Source organism: Dromiciops gliroides, chromosome 1 (assembly GCF_019393635.1).
Source record: "Dromiciops gliroides isolate mDroGli1 chromosome 1, mDroGli1.pri, whole genome shotgun sequence".
In the NCBI taxonomy this organism is placed as follows: domain Eukaryota; kingdom Metazoa; phylum Chordata; class Mammalia; order Microbiotheria; family Microbiotheriidae; genus Dromiciops; species Dromiciops gliroides.
Genome location: NC_057861.1, coordinates 336,097,973 through 336,119,262, shown reverse-complemented (window position 1 = coordinate 336,119,262; position 21,290 = coordinate 336,097,973). Strand labels below are relative to the sequence as shown.

The window sequence follows — 21,290 nt, the reverse complement described above, 5'->3', positions numbered from 1 at the left end:
GTTCAAGGTCATACAGGTAGTAAGTGACAGAGACAAGATTCCAGTTCACATTTGGAGACTTTAAGTTTCCCTGCCCACCCCCCCCCCAATTCAAATTTAATTGCTCTGACAAAATTTTTCAGAGAATCTACTGTTTCACAAAATGGGGGCAGCTAGGTGGTGCAGTGGATAAAGCACCAGCCCTGGATTCAGGAGTACCTGAATTCAAATCTGGCCTCAGACACTTGACACTTACTAGCTGTGTGACCCTGGGCAAGTCACTTAACCCTCATTGCCCTGTTAAAAAAAAATGGGGGCACAACCTTTTGTGGTTCTGGAAAAAGGACACCTACATATTTTCTTCTATTTTTCAGTGTATTAAATCTTAACACAAACACAAAACTTACCATATAAACTGAGCTGATTACATAAACAAATTTGCTTTATTCCCAAATTGAGTTTTTCCACATGAACCAAACAATACTGTCTGAGTTGGAAACATTTGTTTTGCACTCACTTTATTTTAAAGATGTACCACAATTCAGAGCACTAATGAGCTAAGTAGATGTTGGGAGGGAAAACAAATTCCCTGTCTCTACAGTCAGGGAAAATGGGAAAGGAAAACAAAATTCCAGGGCTTCCCATCCCCGTGTTTGCAAACCGTTTCACGTGCAAATAAAATCCCTGTCTTTTTTGTCAGTGTTCCAAGAGGGAATGATTCCTGTTTTCTCCACTATTTATTAATGCTGCACGTTTCTCCTCTTTTTAAATCCTAATTGTCTCCTAAGAGAGAAATGCATCAGTCAGGTCATATGGTGTCTAAAGAAGTGAGAAGAGCAGGACTGGAAAAGACCTTCAGAGGTCTCATGCTTCAGTCCCCTAATCTGACAGAAGATGCTTCACTGCATAATGTTCAGAAATTAATGATGGTTTTAAAGAGAGAAGTCAAGAACCTTCACCAAAAATGCAAAGTTTTCCTTAGATCCAGGAATGGAGCTGGGAATGGTATCACAAAGGATCAGATGTTCTCCACTTACTAGAAGCCAAAAGCAATGATGGAAAGGTACCTTTGGGCAGGCAGGTGGCACAGTGGATAAAGCACCAGCCCTGGATTCAGGAGGACCTGAGTTCAAATCCAGCCTCAGACACTTGACACTTACTAGCTGTGTGACCCTGGGCAAGTCACTTAACCCTCATTGCCCTGCCCCCCCAAAAAATACCTTCACTGGGCCATTTCTCCTCAGTTCAGAGGGAATGATTTTGAGGAAACGGCTGAAATTATGGCAACACTACAAAGTAGCTAACTTTTCCCACTAAAAATGTCAAAGTGGTGCATAGTCCAATTAAAGAGAATTGCTAGGGTGTCCACAATTGCCTGACTCTGAGGGGTGGGGACAGCTAGGTAGTAAAGTGGCCCTGAAGTTGGGAGGACCTGAGTTCAAATCTCACCTCTAATATTTACTAGCTGTGTGACTCTGGGCAAGTCACTTAACCCCAACTACCTTAAAAAATATCTGGGGCCATCTCCAATTGCCCTGATCTATATCTTGCCACTGGACCCAGACAGCTCTAGAGGAGAGAGTGACCCTGGTGACTCTGCACATTCCTCCCTCACTTAAATCCAATTAACTGCAAGCCATGACATCACCTCCCAATGTCACGGTCCTATTCAAGAATGAAAAACAAACAAGAGACACTGAGGGGTAGAGAGCTTCACCAAGCAGGCTTTTAAAAAAATAATAATAATCTGGCTGGCTCTTGGAATAAAGGCTGTCCTACCAAAGAGCTTTACTTTAAGTCAAATCCAAACCACCCAATACATCCCACTCTCTCGTGACGTGCTCCCCAACCCACTTTTCCTCTGTCCACACTGGGTCACGTCCTCCTTGGCCAATGGCTGACGTACCATACGGTATCTGCGTGTACACATGAATATATACTTGCATTTATTTATGTGTGTGTGCGTGTGTGACTACGGGAAATAGTTCTTCCTCTGTTGACAATACTCCATTTACCACTTAAAAAGGGAAGCTGACAGGTGAGACCACAAGTCACGGACAACAAATCGTCACAGGGTGAGATAGCCTTGGCCTCAGTGTGCCGGGGTCACCGAGGGAATTGGTTCTGAAGTTCAGGTGCTACTACCTTCAACACGAGACTTTTCCTGGTACCCTCAGATACTAGCGTTTTCCCTATCCCCCTCCCAAAAAAAAAAAAAAGATTTCATATTTACTTTGGATCTGGAATCTAGAAAGAACCTTGCACCTTAAAGATGAGGAGACCTAGCAAAGGTAAGGATTTGCCCAAGGTCACCAGGGTAGTAGATGTCAGCAGGAGAACTGAGACTCTCTCCACTATGGCATGCTGTGGCAGAGCACTTAATGAATCCTTAGTAAGTGGAACTGAATTAATTATCTTATGTTCATTCACTCAGCAATACTATGGCAGGCAGAGACACTTATTATCATCATCCACACTTGGCCCACAGAGCAACGGCACTGCCTTTTCTCGGCACTATTTGGCAGGGGTGGGGGTGTGCCGGAACACATTTTAGAATCACAGAACCTTAGAGTTTGAAGAAGCCTCCAGAATCACCTGCCCCCCCCAAACACACACATCTGCCTGAAGTAGGCATCTCCTCTAAAATATTCCCATCAAGTGATGACGGGGAGGGGAGCAGAGAAGGAACCAAGCATTTATTAAATGCCCAGCATATTCAAAGAACTGCTCTGAGTATGCTAGTGTTAAGGGCTAAAATTCTAGCTAAACTGTCTAAACTATTTAATGAGTGGTCGCCAATAAATTATAAGCTTTAGCAAGAGTTAGGCTTTTAGGCATTTATTAAGGAGAATAAGAATTTGGTAAAGAGAGAGAAAAAGGCATAGATTCCTATCTATTAAAGGGAGAGCACATTTCTAGCTCCACTCTCCACCAGAGTCCAAAGGAAAGAGAGCGAGACTGAGCGCCAGTCTCTTCTTTCCTCCTCCCACTAGCCCACGTCACTTCCTCATGCCAAAGAAAAGACTCCTGGTCTTGCCCTCAAAGACCTTCGCTTCATGGGCAGAACTCTTCTACAGTAAGTCTCCAGCAGGTGGTGTCATTCCAATCATTACACTAGAGACATGATCTCGTTTGATTCTCACAGTGACCAAAAAAGAGAGAGGTGCTCTTATTACCCCCATTTTACAGATGAGAAAACTGAAGCAGACAACCCTTAAGTGGCTTGCCCAGGGTTACACAGCTAGTAAGTGTCTAAGGCTGAATTTGAACTCAGATCTTTCTGAATCTAGACCCAGGACTCCAACCACTGCACCACCAAGCTGCCTCCTAGGAGACCCTTAATTGGGGTCAACTGTCTTCTGCCTAATAGGCCAGCACTCCTTCCACAAGGTCACTAACCTTAGGGAAGTAAATGTCCAGACTGGAGAAGGCCAGGAAGGAACCCTAGAGAATCCAGAGCAAAGGTGCTCCCCTGTCTGGCCTCCATCCCACTCGAAGCCACAAGTCCTTAGGAAATTATAAATCAAAGCCATATGTGCCACACAGCCGGGGCCCTACCATCCCCAGCCCTCCACCTCCCACCCTATAGAAAGAAAGGGCTACTGCCCAGACCAGCCCACATCTACACAAGTATCAGACTCAAAAGCAAGTTATTTTAACTTCCAAATTTCCCTTGAGCTTAATGCTATAGGAGTTCCTACAGAAATCATATACACATACCTGCAGCTCTCCCCACAGAAATAAACACAGCTGCATTTACTGAATGTAACTAACTAGGTTTTGAATAAGCCGAGTAGTGTTTATTTCACCATATGATGCTACATACATACAAAAGAACAAAAATAAATCTAAGATCAATGAACTGTAAAGTTGATTTATTTGAACATGCAGTTATTGAATGAATGCACTTCATATGTTTGTTTAAATCTGTGAACATTTAATGAACATCCAGGTTCTTCACATTGTTTTTACAGCACCCCCCCTGTCACCCCCCCCACACCTCCAGACCCCCCCACACCCCCCACCCCGCCACCAAAGACACTCAATGAAGCAAAAATTACTACCAGGAAATTGAAAAGTAAAATACCTACCAAAAGTATTCCTTTTGTTACATATCAACCCAGATACAAGATCAAGGGAAGCATAATGTTGTCTATGTGCCATGATGCTATTTTAATTTATTATTTTATTGACAAAAATGTTTTGATACAGAGATTTTGGAAAATGATCTTACAAAAATAAGTCTACTTGTCAAAACACATGCCCTCCCAGAATACACAGTTTCCATCCTTAGGGCAGCACTATAAGGAGACATCAAACATTTCTTCTGGCCACCTTACATCCATTCTCAATCCACGGATGGAATAAGGGAGTTAGTTAACCCTTAAGATCTCAGCCTGTCTGTCTCTGTCCTTGGATTGCTAAAATATGCATCATATGGTAGACCCTTATATCAGAAAATTCATTTATCCATTCAACAAATATTTATTATATGCTGCTATGTGCAAAGCACCGTGCTCAATCCTGGGAATAAAAAGACAAAGTTCCTGCCCTCAAGGAGTTTATATTCCCTTTCAGGAATTTTAACCCTAATCTATCCTTTTTTTTTCAGGGCAGTGACATAACAGTGACTTGCCCAGGGTCATATAGCTAGTAAGTGTCAGGTGTCTGAGGCCAGATTTGAACTCAGGTCCTCCTGAATCCAGGATCGGTGCTTTATCCACTACACCACCTAGCTGCCCCCTAATCTATCTTTTTTAACTCTGGGACATTTAACCCCCAACAGAACATGGCCTTCTTCTCTTGCACCACTTGGTGGACTCTGGTACAGATTAATGAGTCCGAGCTCAGGGAATCAGAAGACTGAAGTTCCAATCTGCCTCTGATGCTTACTGCCTTTGGCAGCTACCTGCAACAGTGGAGAGCACTCCAACCAGAGTCAGGAAGAAGCAAGTTAAAATGTGCCACAAATATTCACTAGCTGTGTGACTCTAGGTAGTCGCTTAGCCTGTCTTCCTGTTTCCTAATCTATAAAGTGGAGAGGAGAATAATTCCATCCACCCCTCAGGACTGCTGTAAGGATCAAATGAGATAATATTCATAAAGCACTGTGCAAAACTGAAAGCACTATATAAATGCTAGCTGTTATGCTAGCCACAACTATTTGTGTGACTTTGGGCAAGTTACTTAATGTCCCTACACTTCAATTTCCTCAACCGAAAAATGAGAAGGGAAGACCAGAAGGCCTTTGGAGTCCCCCTCCAGCTCCAGACCTATGATCTCATGGCTCTCCCCCATACCATCTCCTCCTCTTCCTCCTGGCTCACTACTTCCAGGAGATGACAGTCACTTTCCAATAGGTAAAACAACATCCTAGTTTTACTCTTTCTATTCTTATAATGCTGTTGGAATCTGCAATTTTAGGTCTTTGAGGATGTTTGATCGATGCCAGCATCTAATTCTCCCCACAGAATCCAGAGTAAGATATCACAAGCCGGGGGCAGCTAGGTGGCGCAGTGGATAGAGCACCAGCCCTGGAGTCAGGAGTACCTGAGTTCAAATCCGGCCTCAGACACTTAACACTTACTAGCTGTGTGACCCTGGGCAAGTCACTTAACCCCAATTGCCTTACTAAAAAAAAAAAAAAAAGATATCACAAGCCAGTGAAACCTTCCTTCATGAAGTAGGACAGAAAAGGTCTGTGGATCCTCTCCCTATCTCTTTGCATAGGGGCTACACTGCCCAGTCTTTAGGTCATAGAGGCAGTTGTGGGGAAAGCTCAGATAAGACATCTCTGCAACTGTAGATAAAGTTTAAAAGTGGAATCCTACTCATGTATAACTTATTTTGAAATGCTTGAGTTCTAGTGGGTGGGGGGTGGGAATGGAGGAGGAAGAGAAGTTGGAACACAATTTTTTCAAAAAATTGATGTTAAAATTTGTTTTTACATATATTTTGGAAAATAAAATTCTATTCAATTAAAAAAAAAAAAGTGGAATCCACTTCAGGGAGGCTAGGTGGCGCAGTGGATAAAGCACCGGCCCTGGATTCAGGAGGACCTGAGTTCAAATCCGGCCTCAGACACTTGACACTTACCAGCTGTGTGACCCTGGGTAAGTCACTTAACCCCCATTGCCCCCCCCAAAAAAAAGTGGAATCCACTGTATCAGAATCCAGGTGTGTTACTATCCACCAGAGGCTTTGAGCCTTCACCATAACGTAGGTGATGTGAATTATCCCACGTGTGTATGTGCCATGGACGGAAGTTTTTAGGTTATTATATATATATATATATATATATAGTTGTTCAGTTGTTTTTCATTTGTGCCCAACTGTGACCCCATTTGGGGTTTTCTTGGCGAAGATACTAAAGTGGCTTGCCATTTCCTTCTCCAGATCATTTTACAGATGAAGAAACTGAGTCCAACAGGGTTAAGTGATTTGCCCAAGGTCACATAGCTTAGTAAGTGTCTGAAGTCAAATTTGAACTCATCTTGCTGAGTGTTTCTGACTCCAGGCCCAGCACTCTATCCGTGGCAACACCCAGCTTCCCCATCAATTAAATAAATAAGTAAATGAAAACTGATAGATAGACAGATAATAGATAGATAATGAATGAATAAATGTATAGATAAATAAATAAATGAATAGATTAACAGACCACAGATAGCTAGCTAAATAAATAGATGGGCATGGGTATGTATGTGCATGTATACATACATATATGCATTTATAAAAAGTCTTATTTTTGTAGGGATATCAACTGTGAAAGACTTAGCTACTCTGATCAAGACAATGATCCAAGACAATTCCAAAGGAGCCATGACAAAAAATGTTCTCCACCTCCAGAGAGAGAACTGATGAACTCTGTGTGCCAGCTGAAGCATACTTTTTACTTTTTTTTACTTTATTTACTTTACTTACTCCCCAGGATGTACTCTTTGATCCAATCACACTGGCCTCCTGGCTGATACACCAAGGCATTTTCTCTGGCTGTACCCCATGCCTTGAAACACCCTCCCTCTTCAAGAAGGCAGAGGTCTTCTGATTTCCCTAGCCTCAGATACTTGACACGTAGTAGCTGTGTGACCCTGGGCAAGTCACTTAACCCAGATTGAATCAAACATTGGGGGCCATCTCCAGTCATCCTGATCTATGTCTTGTCACTGGACCCAGATGGCTCTGAAGGAGAGAGTGAGGGGCAGCTACATGGGGCAGTGGATAGAGCATCGGCCCTGGAGTAAGGATAAAGCACTGGCCCTGGATTCAGTAGGACCTGAGTTCAAATCTGGCCTCAAACACTTAACACTTACTAGCTGTGTGACCCTGGGTAGGTCACTTAACCCCAATTGCCTCACTAAAATAAAAAAATAAATTAAAAAAAAAAAAAAGGAGAGAGTGAGACTGGTGACCTTGCACAGCCCTCCCTCACTTAAATCCAATTCATTGCAAGTCATGACATCACCTCAATGTCATGGTCCTCTTCAAGAACGAAGAGCAAACAACAATTTCCTATTTATTCTTTATGTAGCCTTCTTCTAAACATTTGTGTGCTCGTTGTCTCCCCCATTAGACTGCCTGGAGGGCAAAGACTCCTTTTTGCCTCTTTTTGTATCCCCAGTGCTTAGCACAGTAGGGCCTTAATAAATATTTACCGGATGATTGAATAATTGAAAGCTTTCTCTCCTCATCTCCTCCTTATAAAATCCCTACCTTCCCTTAATGGAGTGTGGGCTCCATCTTTGAGGCCTTTGATGACTCTCCCTCAGTTGTTCACATTCTCCTCCCCACTCCTAAACTACTCTGTATTTGCATGTCTGTATGTGGACCACCCCCTAAAATGTAAGCTCCTTGAGGGTAGAGGTGGCTGCACGTATTTAGAACTGGAAGAGACTAGAATGATATCTAATCCAATCCCCCACATTTTACAGATAAGAAAATGCAGGCAAGACTATACTTTCAGGGATCATTTCTATAGTATGTTAAAAAAAATAAAAAGAAAAAAATAAGAAAAAAAAAAAAGAAAAAAGAAAAAAGAAAATGCAGGCCCAGAAAGGTTACAGAATTTGCCCAAGGTTACACAGGTAGTAAGTGGCAGATCCAACATTGGAACCCAGATCCTCTTGAGCCCTCTGCACTTTGCCTTGCACACAGCAGGCACTCAGTACATGCTGGTTAATTTGAAACGAACTGAACTTTCCCTCAGGAAATAGGCATCTCTCAACAACAAGCAGAAGGGCTGGAAAGTCTGGATGACTCTCTGTGGCTGTGACCTTTATCCCCTCCCCCTCCAGGCCCTGGAGCCTCCGTGCCTGTGCCAGGCTTTCCTCTGTGAGCCCTTCTGGGAATATTCTCTCCCCTTCTGGCTCACGGACACTCCAGCTCTGACTTACCAGCAACATAAAGCCAATTCAGGCCATCCCACTAGAGTTGCTAAATTCTGGCCCCCAGAGCCACACCTACACTTAAAACAAAGGAAATCAAAAACATTTTCTTCTCCCTGCCATTGTTTTTGGGGTATTTGGAACACCAGACTTTCCCCACACAGAATTCTGTGCTCCAGCAGAAGAGGAAAGAACACTTTAAATATACACACAGAGGCATATACAGTGGGGTTGATGGTAGATGTTACCATGGGAATGGTATCTGGCAATATGTAATCTCTGCCAGGTGCGAGATGCTAAGACTGAATTCTGGAGACATTAAGATATTCTGGTCTTGCATCATCAGAACCTCCACACCACATAGATTGTTAACCTATCTGGGTTTTAATCGGTCAACAAGCACTCATCAAGCACCTACTCTGTGCCCTTTCACACCGGCGGAGCTCATACAGAACAGCAGAGTCTTGCCCGATGACCCACTTCTGATGATCCAAAAGGCTGCCCCTGAGTAAAACCAGGTAGGTATTCCGACCATGTACAAGTTGAGGCCCCGACAGGAAGAAATGTAGAGAATAACACAGGAGCAATGAAGCTCATAGCTGACCAAGAAAAAGAGATAAATCATTCAAGACGTCAGCAGTGGGAAGCCTGAGATCCACCAATCTAGCTTGTACATTCTTCTACATCAAATGCTCATCCGATAAATTGAGAGCAGGGAATGCAGATCTTAGTAGAATTGATGCTGAGAAGAGGAGCACTAAAAACCACCAGAAGTGGGGCAGCTAGGTGGCAAAGTAGATAGAACACAGGCCCTGGAGTCAGGAGGACCTGAATTCAAATTTGGCCTCAGACACTTAACACTTACTAGCTGTGTGATCCTAGGCAAGTCACTTAACCCCAGTTGCCTCACCCCCCCAAAAAAAAAGCCACCAGAAGTAATGAGCAAGGCAGGGTTGAAACCACACTGTCCTCTAATAGTGACCTACTGTTCTGCTCTGACTCCTTCCTTCCACCTTCCCTGGAAGCTGTGAGAGATGGAGGAGGCAGGGAGGAGCTAGATGTAAAGTCAAGAAAACCTGAGTTCAAATCCAGTCTCAGATCCTTACTAGCTATGTAATGCTGAGCAAGTCATTTGCCTTCTGCCTCAGTTTCCACATCTGCAAAACATCTGCAAAACAAGAATAATAATTGCATCTACCTTCCAAGGGTGCTTTGGGGACAAAATGAGATGTTTGTAAAGCATTGTGCAAATATTAAAGCATTTTATAAATGCTACTATTATTATCAACAAGAAAAGGAAATTATAGTATGTTAGAAAAACAGAGGTTGCTGATGAAAATATGTTTGTTGATGGAAGCAATTGTTTTTTTTTTTACTTTGAATTTCAATCACTGAACATAGTACTTGGCATATAGCAAACCCATACATAATAGTAAATGCTCACTGACCAATTGATTCTATAGTCTTTGCCCTTCCCATCACTTAGGAAGCTCGAATCAGGGAATGCTTTTGAAAGGAAAGCAAACTAAAGCACCAGATTGTTCAGTTAAAAAATTTTCTTGAAAGAGAAGAAATTATCGGGTTTCACAATTACTTGGTACAACAGAAGTGATGCAGGAGATCATTAGGAGAAAGCCCATTTCCTTCAGCTGGCTTGGCTAGGGCATCTGGAAATCATTTCTTATCTGAGTGATAATGGTCTTCTTTCCCATAGGACTTGTAGGATTTTGTCAGGACTGGGGTTCCTTTACTTCTTTCACAGAGAATAAGTACAAATATCCCAAACATGAAATGAGCCCGAATAGGTGACATTAACCAACCTGTCTTGGAAGCTATCTGGACACTTGTCCAGAATGCCAAGTTTTTTCTAATCTTATCACTTTTGGTGGGGAGGGGAGGGGGGGCAATGAGGGTTACGTGACTTGCCTAGGGTCATATAGCTAGTAAGTGTCAAGTGTCTGATGCCGGATTTGAACTCTGGTCCTCCTGAATCCAGGGCCTTATCATTTTCTTACCTACCATCAACAAAAACAGAAAATAGGATACTTTACTGTTTCTGAATAGGTTTTCTTCTTTTCCTCCCAGCATACATACACTCTCCTGGTGGAATCATTGTCTTTGTCCCTGGAACAGAAAAGCAAAAATGAGTCAGTCTCTTTGAGAGCAGTCAATTTCACAAACCAACCAAAAGCAAGGAAATCATGGCAATTCAGCACTTAGCTTGATCCTACCCTTTACCATCAAGGCCACTGTGTCATTTCTTCCTACAAATCTTGAAAAGAAAGCCTCCAACTTTTAGAAACTGGCCTCCCCACTCTTCACAACTTTGCCCTCCCTCCATCTCAAGGTGTTGGGAATAAGGTTCTTTGCAAGTCACACTATGGTACAAAAGTGTGTTGTTGTGATTCTTTTCTCACTTCCCCACCTCTGCCCTTGATGGTCAGTTGGAAAGCCTTCTCAGTCTTGGTACAATGATCTCTGAGGTTTCTGAGAATGACATCTGCCTCTGTGAATTCACCTACACCTGCATTTAACTCCATAAAGAAACTGTTCCAGGAAAAGTCAGCTGAGACACACAGACGCCCACTTGCTTTTTGTCTGGGACAATACAATATTAATATAGACACGTTGCCATTTTTACATCTCTATAGTTACACCATTCCTATCACAATGGACACAACCTCAGCACTTCCTTTCAATAAGTGGACTTCAAGTTCCCACACGAATTCTGAAACCTTCCTTTTAAAGGAGGTTGGTTCCCTATGTTGGGCTTCCACTCTCACACCTAGATAAGCTTTCAAGTGAAACAGTATCACTTTGCTCCTAAAGCTGGTTCTGAAGTTTTTCTGGAGTAGATGAACATCTTAGACATAAAATCAAAATATAAACTATACATACATACAAATACACATACAATATCTTTATAGGCAAAGTAAATACTGTCAATGCACTGCTTTAGAGTTTGTCTCAAGTGAGAAGAAAGTATTCGTGTGTCTTGGGTTAAGTGTCGCGTGTCATATCTCAAGGCTCTGGTCTCTGTGGCTTCCCGATAGGATGCCAGCCACCTTCCTCTTCTTTACAATTTTACAATCTTATGCACTGTTTGTGAAGTCTGGAACCACTATGAACTTTTTCTGATCAAAATCTGGCCATTTATCTTTGGGATCAAGTTTGATTTTATCTGGCTATGGTGGAGGTGGGGGAGGGGGAGGGAAGCTCGAAATGAAGCGATATCTGCGCCAAAAATGTCAGCATGTTTCAAATCAGTCATTATGCCAGTGGACAAACTATAACAATGAGGATATTTATTCTGAATTTTTTAACTTGATGTCATGGAGGGACACAATTTTTTGTACCCATTTGGGAAAGTATGCAAGCATGAAGAAGAGGATATGTATTTATACATCTAGAAGCATCATCTAGCCCAACACCAGTCCTCGTAAAAATAAATCACAAAACTTTAGAACTCTCAGAGTCTTTAGAAAGTATCTAATATTTTCCAAACTAATGAGTTCAAACGCAAAAAAAAAAAAAATAGAGGCTTAACACATATCGATGGAACTCCAAATTCCTGGTCTAAAAGTATGACATACACTTGAGATATTTTTAATGGGGTAGCCCTGGCAGGATCTCATCCACAGAGGTAACTCCCTGTGTGGAAATTCCCCTTCCCCTGATGCAGCTGCAAAACATAAAATTTAGAGCCTTGGAATGCTACCTGGGGCAATGAGACGTTAAGTGACTTGCCCATGGTTACATAACCAGTGTGTGTCAGAGGTAGGGCTTGAACTTAGTTCTTTCTGACTCCAAGGCCAGCTCTTAATCCACTATTCCAAAGTGTCTTTCGTCCTCAGAATAAATGAAGTGATACTTGTGGGCAAAGCAGAGGAAATTAATACTTATTTCTACAGCCAAATATTATCACACAGTCAATACTTAAATGAAGTATTTCTGATCACATATATTCAAATTTAATGTTTTGAAGGAAAAAAACTACCATGGAAATTTTTTCATGGAATGCTAATTCACATTGGATGGAATAATGCATTTCTACAGAATGCATTCTGGAAAAGACTGATCTTGCCTCACTCCCTCATTTGAAAGCTAGGAAAATGAAAGTTAGAACAGGTCAATAATTTGCCATGGTCCTACAGCAAGTTAAGGGCACAGCTCAGACTACAACTCAAGTCTTTCCTGGGAGCTCTTTTCTCCCCACTACCATTTCTTAAATACTTTTCTGAAAAAAAATTATTTCGATTAGCCCAAATTAGAATTAGAGGCATTAAAGTTAGAAGGGATGTTAGAGGTCATATAGCCCAAAGCTCTTACTTTACAAATAAAGAAACTGAGGAACACAGAAGTTAAGTCATTTCTCCATGATCACACAAGTAAACAGCTGACAGAATTCAAACCCAACACCTTTAATTCCATATACATCACTATGTCCAGTGTAACACATTATTTGTTTTTTTTTAAATACTCTCTGGATCTAGAATATGCCCATACAACTGTTAGTCGTGTCCCAAAGGAATAAAGCTGAGTAAAATTATTCATAAACACTCAATCCATGGATTTCATTTCAATTCTAGATAAACTGTTCTATACCATGTAACTATTTTTCATCTCTGTGCTCCAAAATATTGTTTCCACCACTACCGACACTACACATATCTTCATGAGGAGATGGAAGGCATGATAGGTGTTCTCATGTCAAGCAGTGAAGAAATACCTAGAATAACCTGGAGGACCATCCCCATATACTGGGCTAACACTTGAAATAAGCTCAGCAGCAAAAGTCTTTGAACCGTAATTCCAAGTCGAAATAACAAGCATTTACTAAGTGATTACTACATGTCGGGCACAGTGGTAAGCTCTAGGTTTACAATGAAAGGTAAAACCAGCCCCTATCCTCAAGAAACTCAGAATCTAATGGAAGAACACAACAGGCAAACAATTACACACAAAGCATATAAAGGAAAAACTGCAGTGCTCTTTTATTCAAACACAAAGCAGACAGAAATTTTAGCTCACCCCTACTTTTCCCACACCCTTGAAAAAGTTACCCCCAGTCAACTCCACAGGATTCATTAACTTTAAAAAGATGTTGAATCTCTCTTAAGCAGATCTAAAAGGGACGATTTTTGCATGTGGTACTGAAATGATGAAGAATGAAACTTGAGTGCTTGAAAAGTTTTCACTGGGTTTGAATCCATTTTTTAAAAAATTATCTAAGGGCCAGCTAGATGGCACAGTGGATAAAGCACCAGCCCTGGATTCAGGAGGATCTGAGTTCAGATCCAACCTCAGACATTTGACACACACTAGCTGTGTGACCCTGGGCAAGTCACTTAACCCTCATTGCCCTGCCCCCAACAATCATCCAGACAGGTTCAAGTGTGATATTCTCAGCTTTTTAGAGTCTGGTGATAATAAATCCAGTTTCATAGATTCCTGAGAGCTGACACTATCTCAGACAGACACCTGGACCCAAACAGTGCTACATCTTCACCTCCCTATGTCTCAGAATGAGACCGTGCAGGATGAATTATGTGTCCACAGCACAGACCCACTCCATGATCTTCTGCCTAGCCCAGGAGTTCTTAACACTCTTTTGTGTCAAGGACCCTCCTCTTCAGTCCAATGAAGCCTAGGGATCCCTACTCACAAGGGTGTTTTTAGCATAAAATAAATTACACAGGATTGCAAAGGAAACCAATTTTACTACAACACAGTTGCCAAAATATTAAGAAAAAAAATTTTAAACAAGTTCACAGGCCCCAGGTTAAAAAAAAAAAACAGCTCTAAGACGCTAATTTGTACAGCAGGTGCCAGGTGCTAAGCCTACACTGGTGAAATCCCTGTTCTGGCCAAAGATAAAAACAAAACCTAACCTGCTTGGCTTCCCAGAATGTCTGTCTCCCTCCTCTCGGTCCAAGGCTGGCCGAAAGAAGGCCTCCTCCACCCAGTGCATAAACCTTCAGAGGCATTCCTCTCAGTTGGCATGAACCCTCTCTCCCAATCACAGGCTTTGTATGCAACTGGGCTTATTATCACCAGACTCAAAATAGCTGAGAATATCACAATTGAAGTTGGAAGATGATTTTTTTAAATTGATGTAAACCCAGTGAAAACTTTTCAAGTACACACGTTTCATTCTCTATCAATTCGGCACTGCATGCAAACTTTCAAAGAAATACTAGATTTAATCATCCCTTTTAAATTGTTGTTGTTTGCAACTCTCCCTCCTACATACAAAAGGAAAGTGTGTATGCATACATACTTACACATACAGACATGTATAATATGTGTATTCCACATATGCATGTATATGTGTATGTGTGCATGTATGTATGTTTGGGTAGCTAGATTGCACAATGGATACAGTGCTAGGCCTGGAGGCAGATGATTCCTCTTCCTGAGTTCAAATCTAGCCTCAGACACTTATTAACTGTGTGACTGTGGGCAAATCGCTTAACCTTGTTTGCCTCAATTTCCTCATCTGCAATATGAGTTGGAGAAGGAAATGGCAAACCACTCCAGAATCTCTGCCAAAGAAATCCCAAAAGGGGTCACAAAGAGTTGTACATCACTGAAAAATGACTAAACAACAAATATATGTATGTGTATATATATTTTGTGTACGTATACATATACACATACAGCTTTAATAACTATGTACTAAGACTTTTGAGACTGTATACGTGTGTATTTATTTATAGATGTATATATAAATTTTTCTATCTATAAATATTTATAGGTTTGTTTTTATTTATATTTTCTATATATTTATATTATATCTGTTTTCTCTATATAAATATTATGCATACACATATAATATCTTTCAGTTCATGGTGGGAACTGATACCAATGAAACTACTCCTAACCATATTTTTCAGGTGCCATTAACAAATCAGGTCTGAAAAAACAGTCTTAACTATAGAAAATGGCCCTATTTTTTCTAAAAAGAGATAAAAATAAACTGGTGGAGTCTTGTTCTTTTTCTTTTTCTTTGGCCAGAGGAAACAACATCTCTGACTCCTAAAAGAAGGCATCAGAGGGTGAATATGTTAATAAGGGCCTGGCGGAAATATAACCCAGAAGACCCCACTTTAATTGGCTGTATGGCAGGGAGCAATGAACTTGGAAGTAATTTATACATCCAAAGTGGCACAGGGCTTATACCTCTTTTATTTCCTCAATTCCCTCCCCCTCCTCCATGCTCCTTAATGCACCATAAAAGAAAACAAACCATTTGATCTCTTCTAAACCCAATATTTTTGTTCCCAAATCTGCAACATGTTTCCTAATTATCAGTTATAAACATAATTGCTGTAGGATGCAATATTTTCTTTTCCTATTCAGACTTACAACCTATTAAAACCAATAGGAAATTATATATTCCCCACCTCCAAAAAAAGTCAACACTAAACCATCCTAAGACATCCAGGACCCCATGAGATTGTGGAATATAGGATGTGAGAGGTGTCCTTCTCTTTGGATTTATCTGACCCTAGAATATTTTAAGCTATATCTCTAAAACATCAAGTCCCATTCTCTAAGAACAGTCACTGTTTTCTGACATGCTTTTACAACAAGTACACTTTATTTTTATGCAGAAGGAAAAACAGTATCTTTCTCCACAGGGCAACTGTTTTCTGACTAATCTTATTGATCACACATTCATGGGGTTGTTTTGACAACAAAATGGTTTAATGTATGTAAGGCATTTTGGAAATCTTAGCTATTAAAGTGTTTGCTATTGTGTTCAATTGTTTTCAGTCGGCTCTGACTCTTCATAACCCCATTTGGAGTTTTCTTGGCAAAGATACTTGGAGTGGTTTTCCATTTCCTCCTCCAGCTCATTTTACAGATGAGGAATTGAGGCAAACAGGTTAAGTGACTTGCCCAGGGTCACACAGCTACTAAGTGTCCAAGGTCGGATTTAAACTCAGGTTCTCCAGCCCCTGTTTGCTATTATTGTTATAATCAGAAAGCTGCGTAGGAAGCCTATTTCAAGAACTCCGGGGGGAAAAAAGGAGAAAACAAGCAGCTCAGGTCATGTGTAGACAGTGAAAGTCTCTCCCTCAGATACCTGGGAAGGCTGAGCACCTGAAGAGAATAAGGGGAAAGTACACTCCTGTCTCAGACCTTCCATGGTACTTGGGAAATGCTCTCCGAGGAAGATAGATTATTTCATATGCAACAACCCCCGGTGTATTCCATTCCTCCCTTCCTATTCAGAAAAGAATAAGCTTCAATCTTCCTGGGAATCACATTTAGTACAGCTTTTTAAGGTTTACAAAGCAATTTCTTCAAAACAACCCCTCAAGGTCGATGGTGTATAATCCCATTTTACTGTCGAGGAAATTACAGCACCAGAGGTTAAATACATTGCCCAAGGTCAAAGGATCGTCCACCAAGAATTAGTAGGGACTACAGAGGCCTGAGAACTCAATCCCCTTCTATTTTACAAATAAGGAAATCAAGTTTAAATGATTTACTAGAGAAAAGCATCAAAGGCAGTATTTGAACCCAAGTCCTGACTTTGAGTTAATGTTCTTTCCACCGGTGCTATGATCACACAGCTAGCTAAGGTTCAGCTAATACTCAAATGCAGAACTCCTGAGTCCAAGACCAGAGTTTTTGCACTATCATACAATTATCCCACCCTGCCACTAGGTGCAAAGAAGAGGGCAGAGCCCACCCTAGGTCCTACTTTGTTTTTGGCCTTGCTACCACCACCTTCCCCCCAGTCTCTCTAACGTTACTAACAATGATATCCGAATCATCATTGTTCTTACCAGTAAATGTTAATTATTAAATCATAATAAAAGCACATTATGCTTTCCTCACAACTCTGTGGAGCATGAACTCCAGGCATTGTTAACATCATTTTGCAAGTGAAGAACCAGAGACCCAGAGATTAAGTGGTTAGCCTGTCACCACACACTGTCACAGAAATGCAAAGGAATGAATTTCTGATGACAGAATATCAAGTACTATGTCAAAAGATCACAAAGTTGAAAGCTCATAGAGGCCTTAGGGATCATTTAATTCAATCCTTTCACTTTAAAGATAAGGAAACTGAAGTGCACAGAGAGTGTGACTTACTAGGGGGTCACACTGGTAATAGGTACCAGAGCTAAGGATTTGAACCTGGATCCTGGATCTTTAAATCCACAATAAGAAGAACAATGGTGAGAAGGCTGGTGGGCTCCGACAAAAGACACATTCTCTTCCGATTCCCACCTGTTGTCATACCCTTGCTATCCAATGACCAAAAAAAAAAAAAAAAAAGAGGTACAGAGGCATTCACCTTAAGTGTCCCATCCCTCCTGTAACAAAGAATAATTGTCCAGGAAGACTCCTGGGGAATCATCCATGGGATGCCCTTTTCCCAGCTTTACCCTAATGAGGGCCATATCTCCCTTAGGATTATACTCCTGTGGCCTTTCACAGATCATACAAATATGAATGGTGGGGGGAGGGTAAAAAAAAGAAATTTGGCCCCAATCTACCCATGCTCCCACCCCATGTATTAATATACATCAAGAGTTCATTGCAAAACAAATTAATTAATAATAAATTAAAAGAGTTCGTTGCACTTTCTAATTCATGAATATATACTGTAGAAATCCAAATCCACGAGTTAAAAAAAAAGTTGAGATTTTTAAAAATACTGGAAAATAATTATATTTTCAAAAGTTATGTTTAGAGTTTATACAAAGCTAGTTTTTGAAAGAACTATTTTTAAATCAAGTATAGTAAATTCATCCAATTTAAGTCTCATTCTACAGTGTTTATTAGACACAAGTGTTCATTCTTCAAACCTGAGACGCTGGGGTGGATGGGCATTTGTTAGGGCTTGGGGTATTGCTAGCCTATAAAGACAGACCCAGAGTGAGCACACAAACACCCTGGTCTTGTTTTGTTTGTTTGTTTGTTTTTTTGGTGGTCTGGTCTAATTTTTGATGGGGCTGCTCTACAATAGTGCACAAAAACGTTTATATTAAGAGCAGATCTGGACAAGAAATGGCGAAGTAGCCATTCTCAATGTGTGTAAAGGAAATAACTCATTCCTGCGTCACTTGGCGTTTTAAGCTAATATCCCGAGACCCACCCTGTCCTGTAAATTCTCAGGGTATCTGAGATTTTCAATAACTAAAAAAGAGAAGAACAAATAAGGTTGTGGTTATTGTTGTTTTATTCTGTCCCTTTCCTTTCCAGGGAACTGGAGGGAATTAGGTGAATTTACGTGCCTAAAAATCAGACTTTTCTTTAGTGGAAACTTTGAAGGCCTTTTCACTTGAATTTGTTCTCGCTCCACTTTTCAACTAGAGTTGTGCAGGTCATGCATCCATCCAATGGCAAAGTGAGAAAACAGGTAATACTAACAGTCTGGAGGCATTTGACAACTTTTCTCAACGCTTCCCCATAATTACAGAATGTGTATTTTAGGAGCAGGTGGGATGGCAAAGAACCCTAATCTGTGATGCCCTTTTTTCTAGTCCTTGGGTACCAACCGCAGACTCTTACACGCCTATGTCTACGTTCAAAGGGCTTCCCAAATTTACTCAGGGTGGTATTATAAAAGAAATACCACCTCCATCTCCATCCTCCCAAGATTCATCTTTACAATTCGCTTCAGCGTGGGGGAGAGAAAAGGACACTGGATTTGGAATCACGGAAGCACAAGATTATACAGATGCAAAGGGATGTCGGAAATCATGTCCAGGAGGTTTTTAACCCGGTGTCCATGATCTTTTTTTTTAAAGAAAAAACATTTTGATAACTATTTCAATATCATTTGTTTCCTTTGTATTTCATTTTATGCATTTAAAAATATTATTCTGAGAAAGGGTTGCGGGCTTCCCCAAGAGGTCCGAGACGCGAAAAAGGCAAACAACCCCCGATCTAGTTCTTTTCCCCTGCGTGTTCCGGCTGCGAATCCGACCCAGAGAGAGCCACAGCCTTGGCCCCGACCACCTTCAACAAACCCTGCTTTTTCCTGGTCCTTGGTCTCCTTTGTCCCAGGAAGGGGCCAGATTAGATGCTCTCTAAGGTCCCCTACAATTCCAGGGCCCACACTGGAAGAGCAGTAAGAGGCTTAACACACGGTTTCCCTTTTTTTTTTTTTTTTTTTTTTTTTTTTTTTGCAGCAAACCTGTGCAGCATCCGAGGTAGCGGCAATGAGAGTTTATGATAGGAGGTAAGAGTGGAGACTGAGCTGCTCCGGGGTGAACTTTGCGCACCTCCTTCTCCCCAGGAGCGCAGGGCATAGGGGGGAACGAGGGGGCTCTCTCGATCTCAGTCCCGGGAGGTGGGGGTGGCACTTACCCGGTAATCGCTGTCTCGGTACTGGAGGAGCGCACAGGTTTCTCCCGCAAGGAATCAGACAGTGCCGGGAGCGGGACAACTTGCGCGCGGAGCGGAACGAAGGGCGCTCGGCCCGGCCGAGAAATCTCGCAGCGCGCCAGCCGACGGCGGAGACCCCGCTCGCATCTCCCGGCTATCCAGGTCGCCGCGGCGGCTGCAAGCCGAGGAATGACAAGCGCCCCGCGAGCTCCGCACGCGATCCTCCTTGGCTCCCCTCCCTCTTTCCCTCGCTCCCCCGCGCGATTCTACCCTAGCCGTGGGCGGCAGAGGGCGCGAGAGGGAGAGGCCCCGAATAGCTCCCGCCCCGAGCCCCGCGCCCGGCCCCCAACCCCGCCCCTGCCCCCTCTAGCCGCACGCCTCCCGGCCGACGCCCCGTCCGCCTTCACCGGGGAGCCTCTCGGGCCTCCACACCACCTGCCTCGCTCGCGCGGCACGTGCCAAGCGCCTGGGAGAGGGGACGGGGTGCGAGTCCCCGAGCAAAATGTGGTCAGAGCCCCAGAAGCGCCATCCCTCTCGATGCCCTGGCTCCTTCAGGAGTCCCTCCATTCCTCCTCTCCCCACCGGCCGCCCAGCAAGAGCCATTGAATTCTAAGAGCTAGCATTGAAATTATTAGTTAACATTAAACGACAGTTGCCCTCCACTGGAGCTATGTACTTTGAAAGCGACAGGTCCCTGCCTTCTTGCTGCTTACAATCTAGTGGGGTAAGTAGGGGTGGGGAGGAGGGCAGACTGCAGCTAATCCAAAACAAAATTGTTCATCCGCCTTCTTTCTGGTCTCCGTGTCACTTTCTGGCCCTCGCATGTGAAACAGAACCTCAGTGTCCTCAAGCCCATTCCCCCACATCAGCATGCGCTTTGGGATCTCTATGAGCCCCAAGGCAAAAATAACTGGAGAAGAGTTTCAAGTACTGTCCATTTTATTGGGGTTTTAACAGGGATCAAAACCTTAATAAATGGATGAAACCCATTTCAGAGTTTCAGAGAGCTTTCTGGGAGAAAAGGGGCGTGGAGGACCTGGAACCTTTCCAATCATTCATCCAGCCTTAAAAGCGGTACCTGGTGTATTCTAACGGTCCTCCAGGTGCAGAAATCCTCTTTACAACACCTAGCCTCTGTTTGCATAATCGAGGTGAAGTCATACATATCATAATCCTCTGGGTCTTGAATTGGGCAGGACAGACCCAAGTGTCGCACAAATTTGTGATACCAGAAATAATAGAAACATTTCCAACACAGAAACACACACACACACACACATACCGCAACCACCAACATCCTGTTGTCTCACATACACTTGCCTGTCTCACACCTCCTTTCTCAGATTATTAATTTATTCACCAGCTCACATTTTTGGACCTATTTACCTCGTTTTAATCAACTAATCAATCGTTTGTTTTTTTTCTCTTTGCTCATGCACCTGAAACTTTTTCTTCTTCTTTTTCTTCTTTTGTAAGTAGAATACTTTTCATGATTTTAGGTTTATCCTAAATTTTCCTTTGTTATTGCCCAAATCGTGTGCTCTGTGTATCCGAGGCTGCTTCTTCCTGTGT

At 42.2% G+C, this 21,290-nt stretch overlaps 1 protein-coding gene across 1 annotated transcript in view; it reads right to left on the bottom strand.

Annotated features, from left to right (window-relative positions):
- AHRR (aryl-hydrocarbon receptor repressor) overlaps positions 1-19,823 on the bottom strand; it is a 261,401-nt gene extending 241,578 nt beyond the window's left edge. Inside the window, exons 1-2 of the mRNA XM_043978783.1 lie at positions 19,701-19,823; positions 10,415-10,487 (exon numbers count right to left, since the gene is read on the bottom strand). Coding sequence (XP_043834718.1) covers positions 10,415-10,476 — 62 coding nt within the window. The 5' untranslated portion in view covers positions 10,477-10,487; positions 19,701-19,823. The remainder of the gene's footprint in view (positions 1-10,414; positions 10,488-19,700) is intronic.
- Between the last annotated feature and the right edge of the window lie 1,467 nt (positions 19,824-21,290).